This window comes from Triticum dicoccoides, chromosome 6B (assembly GCF_002162155.2).
Source record: "Triticum dicoccoides isolate Atlit2015 ecotype Zavitan chromosome 6B, WEW_v2.0, whole genome shotgun sequence".
NCBI classification, from domain to species: Eukaryota; Viridiplantae; Streptophyta; class Magnoliopsida; order Poales; family Poaceae; genus Triticum; species Triticum dicoccoides.
The window spans coordinates 712,527,643-712,535,754 of record NC_041391.1 but is presented as its reverse complement, the minus strand read 5'-3'; the positions used below and the strand labels follow the sequence as shown (position 1 = coordinate 712,535,754).

Here is an 8,112-nt window from a genome sequence, read left to right as displayed (position 1 = left end):
CTGATAAATCTTTTTTTTATTATCCCAAAAAAGGGAAAACCTTACTTTAAACCGACATACTAAATTTTCACAAAAAAGAACTGACTTACTAAATTAGTAAAATAAATAAATATGAATTTCGAGTTTTATAAAAGAAAAAATGTATCTGTTAGTGGGCCATGCCAGGCCCAAATACAGTACAGGAAAAAAAATAGGTATCCTTCGATGAGGAGTCTGCGTGTTTGCTTGCAACGTGTCGGCCTGCAGAAGCCCAGATCCCCCCATCACCACGGCCCATCCACCAGATCTCCATCCATCGGGGCCCCAAACCAAGCCAGCCGAGCCGCAGAACCGTCACGCGCTCCGACCGACCGACGCGAGCGAGCGAGTAGGGTTGTTGCTTCGCCGCCGCCGCCGGTCCGGGGGAAGGGAACGAGATGGCGGCGCTGGCGGAGACGAGCATGGGGGTGGTGCGGGAGGTGTTGGGCGACTCGGTGGTGGACGAGGTGGACGAGCCCATCGTCTCCTACATCGCCAACGTCCTCGCCGACCAGGACTTCGACTTCGGCCCCCCCGACGGCCACGGCATCTTCCACGCCCTCGGCGACCTCCTCATCGACGCCCGCTGCGTCTACGACCGCGACCACTGCCTCGAGGTATCAAATCACCCCCATCCCCAATCTATCCGTCCGGTAGGCGGTAGCCATTTCGATTCCCCAATCTTCATGGCCCCTAGGTTTCGGTTCCAGATTCGATTCGATTCGATTCATGTCTTGGGTGGATGGCTACAAACCCTAGCTTAATTAGCGCTCACAGTCACAGTAGCATCATTCCGTAGCCATCACTTTTAGCTGATGATGTGTTCTGTAATGGCTTTTAGCTGTTAGTAGTCACTGTCCTTTACGACCCCGTGCGTGCACGCACACAGACGGATTCTGGTGTGGAGAAGAAGTAGGTGAATAGTTTGGTTTTGATCCAACATGACGCTGATGCTTCAATTTTGGTTTCCTTCTTGGTATTATGATATAGGTCTGCACTAAGCTCTGCGAGAAGTTGGGGAGCCATGGCATCGTCAAGCCTAAGGCGGCCGTGCGGAGCCTCGCCACGCCCCTGCGCATGAACGCGGGGATGGAGGAGCAGGTCGCTCCCAAGAAGCCAGAGAATATCTTCGACGCGCCCTTGCTGTCCTCGCGCGACAAGGCCAAGCTCGAGCGCAACAAGAGAAAAGAGGACAGGCAAAGAGAGGTGAGCGGCTCGCTCCTAGATTGCCAGATGACAAATCTTCCTGTCATTGATTTGTTTGATACGAATTTCAGTAGAAATATAGTGCTTGGCATGTTTCCCCCACTTTGACAGACAGAACCTGTATATGCAATTTGAATGAAAATGCCTTCCCTCCTTATTAAACCTGATTTATATGGTACGCCGTGTTTGCTTGTTCGTGCAGGCCCAGTACCAAATGCATGTTGCCGAAATGGAGGCGCTCAGGGCTGGAATGCCCCCAGTTTATGTAAATCACAGTAATGTGGGTGGCACAACCATTAGGGATATCCATATGGAGAACTTCAGTGTTACTGTTGGAGGTCGTGATCTTATTCAAGATGTCACCTTGACGCTCGCTTTTGGAAGGCACTATGGTGAGTTACGATTTAGCTTACTACGTATGTCTCAAGTTTCCACCTATTGAGGAGGCTCTCTAGGGCCCCACTTTCTCAGGATGATCTCATTGCTTATTTTATTGATGGGAAACTATGTGTGTGTAGAAACTCTCTAGAAATAGCTTTGGAACAAGGGAGCACAAATATCAAAATGTCACTTCTTGGGCATAGAAGCACCTCCACCCCTTGAAATATTGCCGTATCAGTTCCTATCGCTTTTTTCCTTCAGTGATTTATTAGTTTATTTACATACCATTTCAGGTCTTGTTGGAAGAAATGGTACTGGAAAGACTTCTCTTCTCAGAGCTATGGCTCAACATGCAATTGATGGAATTCCTAAGAACTGCCAGATATTGCACGTTGAACAAGAGGTCACGGGTGATGACACTACAGCTTTGCAGTGTGTGCTGAATGCTGATGTTGAACGGGTCCAGCTTATGCAAGAAGAGGCCCAGCTAGGTCAATTACTGGTTAGCTACTGCATTATCAGCTTTCTACATTCCCTTATTTGCTAATGTGTTCCTCTCTTTTGACTCATTCACCCTTTTTTGAGTTTTTATTTATCGATTTGCTTATAGTCTGCTACTTCTATGCAGAAAGATCTAGAGTATGAGGCAGAGTCCAAACAGAGGGTAGACAAGAGCAAGGGTGATGTTGACAAAGATTCTATCAGCAAGAGGCTTGAGGAGATATACAAGAGACTTGAATTCATTGATGCAGATGCAGCAGAAGCTCGTGCGGCATCAATTCTGGCGGTATGTTTCTTTGTTAACATCCATGGCTTTGTGATTTGTTCTTGTTGTCCCATTTGTGCAGCATGTCATTGCTGTCATTTCTCTCCTAGTAGCTAGTACTTACATTGCTTCTAACATTGAACTATTCTGATTGGTTGAAATCTTTACAGGGTCTCAGTTTCACTCCAGAAATGCAATGCAAAAATACAAAATCATTTTCGGGAGGATGGCGGATGAGAATAGCACTAGCACGTGCTCTATTCATTGAGCCAGATTTACTGCTACTTGATGAGCCAACAGTGAGTTTAGAATATAGTGTTGCTTCTCTTCTCTTGCTGTCACATGCTAATGCTAACAAACCACCACTTTGCAGAATCATCTTGATCTGCATGCTGTGTTATGGTTAGAAACATACCTCCTGAAGTGGCCAAAGACATTCATTGTTGTGTCCCACGCTAGAGAGTTTCTGAATACGGTATGAACTCACAGTATCATTATGCTGTAGCTAATATCGACATAATTTGCTTAGCCCATATTTTTCATCTTAATAACTGAATAACTGAGGGAAAACATTTCTTAGGTTGTCACCGACGTTCTTCACCTACATGGTAAGAAGCTACATGCTTACAAAGGTGACTATGACACATTTGAGAGGACAAGGGAGGAGCACCTCAAGAATCAGATGAAAGCCTTCGAAACAAATGAGAAGGCCAGAGGACACATGCAGGTTGGTTTCTGTTTTTACCTTTTAGTGGGTATGGTTAGCCCTCAAAGTATGTTAATAAACCATTTTCAAGAAAATTGTGCTGATAGTGTCAAAAAAAGGAAAGAGAGAGAGAGAGAGAGTTGAAAGGTGGTTTGCACCTCAATGTGATCAACCACATATGTTTTAAGGTCTGATATAGTTTCCTTTTCAAGAGCATGCAGTAATTTACCACTAGCCCTCTGACTTTCTAGTGCACCGTATCTCTCTTCAAGATGTTACTCTGTCTAGCATAGAAGCTTATCTATGCTGGTCTTATGCTATTGAATTATACAGTACCGAATATGTTTATTAGTTTGAAATGGTAATAGCAATAGCAATTGTAGGCAAGCAGAGCTTGTGTGACAGTCTGACCTAGGTCCTGCTTGCATTGTTTACGCTTGAACACGATACCACATTTAGATTCAAAGAACTATATCTGATCTTAGCTCAGAGGTGGAAGTAAAATTGAACTAGGTACAGTGCAGCTATATCTTTTTGGAAAGATCAGGGATGAGGTTTGTTGATCTATTTTCTTTTGTAGGCATTCATTGACAAGTTCAGATACAATGCAAAGAGAGCATCACTTGTTCAATCAAGAATCAAGGTACATTTTCTTGCTCCTGTTTCCATGACCTCATCGTACAATGCATAACTTTTGTTGTTGTTTCAATTTACAGATGATTTACAGCACCCAACTAATAATTATTTACATGCTTGTTCAGTGAGTAAATTGATGTTTGTTCTCATCTTATTTATTTGCATTATCTCAGGCATTGGAGCGAATGGAACATGTTGACGCAGTTGTTAGTGACCCAGAGTATGCTGGCTCCCTAAATCTGTTTTATTTGGTCTTTTGTCTACCGTTGACTAAGCAATTGCCTGGTTAATCATTTGCAGCTATAAATTCGAATTTCCAACTCCAGATGACCGTCCTGGACCACCAATCATTAGCTTCAGGTTTCAGTTCTCATCCCTTGTCATTTACCATTTATGGAAGCTTGTTCTGCTCTTACCATGAGAACCTCATGGTTCATGGCTTCTTATTCTTTTACTCCCTTTTATTTTGATCAACCACTCTACCATTTCTGTCAAGACATAGCAGTTAGTTGTATACACATTCTCTTTTGAGACAGCTATATGCCTATATCATATAGCGATGGATTTGTTTTACTCGATTTTATCTGTTGAAATGAATGCTTATATGTTCGATTTGTGCAGTGACGCATCATTTGGTTATCCTGGAGGGCCTATTTTGTTTAAAAACTTGAATTTTGGTATCGACCTCGACAGCCGCATAGCAAGTATGAATTATTTGTTCCAGTCCTATTTTATTTACTGTAAAGAATAATATCTAGCTTTTGCTTCAGTGGTTTGTCCATTTTTTCCTCACATTTGATTTATTGTTTCCAGTGGTTGGTTCAAACGGTATCGGGAAGTCCACTATACTGAAATTAATATCTGGAGACCTGCAGCCAACTTCGGGAACAGTGTTTCGCTCCCCCAAGGTGCTTTATCCTTCTAGAGCTACACTCTAGATATTTTACTGCTATATAACCGTGTACACATCATATTAACTTGTTCTGCACAGTTGTACTGCTTTCTCCTTGAGTGTGTAATTTGTGACTAGCTTCCAGCGTTGGCTGTAGGCATCTCCTACATCACTTGCCAAGGTGTTATGATGTTTGTATCCATGCCATTGTGAAATTATACAAAAGATGTTGAAACATGCACATGTGCACTCTACTAGATAATTAAACCACTTACAAGTGACACCATCATTTTAATATCATTGTTGATTGTTGGTTTATTTGTAGTTGTATAATGAACTCTACTTTTTCTGTACCATCCTATCTGTGGCTTGTTGATTTATTTGTTCCTTTAACAGGTCCGCATGGCTGTATTCAGTCAGCATCATGTTGATGGACTTGATCTGACGGTGAACCCCCTTCTGTACATGATGAGATGCTTCCCGGTAAGCTCAAGCATCATGATTTTTTTGCGGCACAAAATGCTAGATTTATTAGAGCATGATGTTCACTTGGTGGTATGCTCTGTTTGGTATTTAAATTGAATATACATTTCAGCTCTGATATAAAGAAAGTGTATATGTCCTGTTTTGTTTTTACTTTAAATGAACATTTCAGCTGCAATGTAGAAAAAGAAATATTACCCTCCTTTTGGTATTTGACTTGATACAAATTTCAGCTCTAATATAGAAAAAATGTCTCTGCAGGGTGTACCTGAACAGAAACTGAGGTCACATTTGGGTTCCTTCGGTGTTACAGGAAATCTTGCCCTCCAATCTATGTACACTTTATCAGGTACATAATAGCACAGCAGTCTCCTAGATGGATTTAGCCGATAGCTTATTGGCAGCTGCGGCGAGTTGAAGCTTCCCTCAGCTTTGAGAGATTATGTTATATTCGTCCAACGGTTCACCGACCTGTGTAGTTTTATGAATGCCCTGATCCTAATCAAAGCACATTTGCAATGGCAGGTGGTCAGAAGAGTAGGGTCGCGTTTGCGAAGATCACCTTCAAGAAGCCGCACATTATCCTTCTTGATGAGCCTTCTAACCATCTTGTAAGTGAACCACCTCATCTTCCCTCCTTGCCCTTTCCCTCCTTGACCATTAGTACAAGCAGAGACGAGAAACCACGGTAACCGGCAGTTCCCGACATCGTGAAATTTTGTGTGTTGCAGGATCTCGACGCAGTGGAGGCGCTCATCCAGGGTCTGCTCATATTCCAGGGAGGAGTGCTGATGGTAAGGACGCATACAGACTGCCCTAACTTGTATGGACGTGTTCCTTTTCGTGTTGATGTGTAGCATCGTCCTAACGAAATGGTACTCTGTTGCAGGTGAGTCACGACGAGCATCTGATCACGGGGAGTGTGGACGAGCTCTGGGCGGTGACGGACGGCAAGGTCGCCCCGTTCCCGGGCACGTTCAAGGAGTACAAGAAGATGCTCACGACATGAACCTGGAAAAAGGACGGGACATAGGGGAAGATGCCCACACAGACATAAAGAAACTATATGTATGATATGTACGCCCTGGCATGGGAAACTGATGTAATCTTATGCTTGTCACCTACCTGAGGTTTGAAAGTTTGAGTAGAACTATGCTACTACATACAGTAGTACAATTTTGTTTGTTCCAGCCTGCCTGACAATCTGCATCGAGCTTGCGATTTTCTTGGACAAGCTTTGAAGGTGGTGATAGTTTTCCTTTTTTTCCGAATAACATCGATGGGTTGATATTGTCAGGGGCATGGTCAGCTTGGTCTCTTTATCTGTGTTAGATACCCATCAGGGCGATCCAATTCCACCCTATTTCCCTTATAAAATCTAGTGTTCAGTCGTCACATCTTGCAGGCATTAAAATGGCAGAGTCAGCTCCGCCGGTTAATGGCTTTTCTTGCTTGCATTGAAAAGAGAGTTGGCTTCGCCGCCGGTTAACCACCTTTTGTTTGCGGAGGACAACCTGTTATTCTTCAAGGCACTAGGAGAGCGGGCGGAAGAAGTCTCTTCTGCTGCGTCACTATTCAGGCTAGCAATGGGGATTACCTAGGCGGTAGGCGGGTATTGGAGTCTCATCCCCGTCCCCTAGACAGCCTTCCCTTGCCCGTCCCATCCCCATGCCCGTTTGCGGGGATAAAAATATTCCCATTCTCATCCCCGTCAGGTTTTTTTATCCCCATGGAGAAACCCATACACGTAATCAATAACAACTTTTGATAGCATTTTAGTAGCAAAAAATGGCATTTCAACACAATAAATAATATCTTGTGTCTAGGTTAGGGTTTTCTTAGGGCTTTTTGGCCAACGTGGTGGGATGGAAGGAAATTTGGGTGGGTAAGGGCGGCAATTACATGTAAGGCCTTCACGGGTAAGGCGGATAACGGGCATGGATAGGATAATGTTGTCCCATCCCCATCCCCACCTTGTGCGCGGGGTAAGGTATTGGACCCACCATCTTCTCCGTGGGCATTAAACCTGGCACATACCCATCCTCTGATAGAGTAATTACCCATGGGGACACGGGTAACGGTTAACCATTGCCATCTTGAGTCACTATCATCAGGTTTCTGGGCCTTTTAAAATCTAGTGTTCAATCGACATTCGTCACATCTTGCAGACATTAAATGGTAGAGTCAGCTTTCGCCGATTAATCGCCTTCTTGCATGCATTAAAATGGTAGAGTTGGCTCCGCCGGTTAATCACCTTTTGTATGTAGAGGACAACCTGTTATTCTTCAAGGCACTACGAGAGGGGGCAGAAGAAGTATCTCTTTTGCTGCGTAACTATCGTCAGGTTTCTAGGCCTTTTAAAATCTAGTGTTCAGTCGTCACATTTTGCAGACATTACAATGGCAGAGTCGGCTTCGCCGGTTAATCACTTTTTGTTTGCCAAGGACAACCTGTTGTTCTTAAGGCGCTAGGAGAGGGGGCGAAAGAAGTACCTCCGTAACTATTGTCGGGCTTCTGCATAGATTGAGCTCCAGTGTCGCTCCCGCGGGCGGTTCGGGAGCAAACCCTAGCCGCCGCCGCCAGCTCCCCATCGACCGTCCCTCCCCCCTCGCCGCCGCCAGCGGCAGTCGCCGGGCAAAGCCCGCGCGGCTCGGCGGCGGCGGGGCCTTTCTTCCTCCTTCGTCAGGGGCCGGCAGGCGCGGGCCGGTGGCCTCGACTGGAGCCAGAGCGGCTGTGCACGCTCGGGGCGGCGCTGCTAGCCGGCGAGGCTGCGCATGGTGGCGCTGGGGCTTCTGGGCGCGCGGAGCTGGCGCGTAGGAGGAGCGCTGGAGGGGATGGCTCGAGGTCGCGTGGATCTGGCGCGTTCTGCGCGCGGTGGTGCCTGGTGACCGCGTCCATTTCGCGGGCTCGGTGGGTGGCGGCATCCGGAGGAGCGAGGCGACGGGCGCGCGTGGCTCGTGGAGGCGCCGCGAGCTGGCGCTGCGGGCGCATGTGGCTCGCGGAGCCGCGGAGGGCGCGGCGAGC

At 45.9% G+C, this 8,112-nt stretch overlaps 1 protein-coding gene across 1 annotated transcript; it reads left to right on the top strand.

Moving 5' to 3' along the window:
• Nucleotides 1-318: 318 nt before the first annotated feature.
• On the top strand, nucleotides 319-6,384 carry LOC119325252 (ABC transporter F family member 3-like). Its single transcript, XM_037598990.1, has 18 exons — nucleotides 319-635; nucleotides 1,009-1,224; nucleotides 1,427-1,616; nucleotides 1,899-2,107; nucleotides 2,234-2,392; nucleotides 2,542-2,670; nucleotides 2,745-2,846; nucleotides 2,952-3,098; nucleotides 3,658-3,720; nucleotides 3,887-3,933; nucleotides 4,014-4,073; nucleotides 4,335-4,417; nucleotides 4,527-4,621; nucleotides 5,002-5,088; nucleotides 5,350-5,437; nucleotides 5,614-5,699; nucleotides 5,820-5,882; nucleotides 5,978-6,384. Exons 1-18 carry the CDS (start codon nucleotides 417-419, stop codon nucleotides 6,095-6,097), a joined length of 2,163 nt encoding a protein of 720 aa, XP_037454887.1. The 5' UTR covers nucleotides 319-416; the 3' UTR covers nucleotides 6,098-6,384.
• The last annotated feature ends 1,728 nt before the right edge of the window (nucleotides 6,385-8,112 follow it).

Excerpts from the sequence above, each read along its gene's own strand:
- LOC119325252 (XM_037598990.1), top strand. The coding sequence starts at position 417 with ATGGCGGCGCTGGCGGAGACGAGCATGGGGGTGGTGCGGGAGGTGTTG. Across the intron at positions 636-1,008 it reads ACCGCGACCACTGCCTCGAG|GTCTGCACTAAGCTCTGCGA; the intron begins GTATCAAATCAC and ends ATTATGATATAG. Across the intron at positions 3,721-3,886 it reads TTGTTCAATCAAGAATCAAG|GCATTGGAGCGAATGGAACA; the intron begins GTACATTTTCTT and ends GCATTATCTCAG.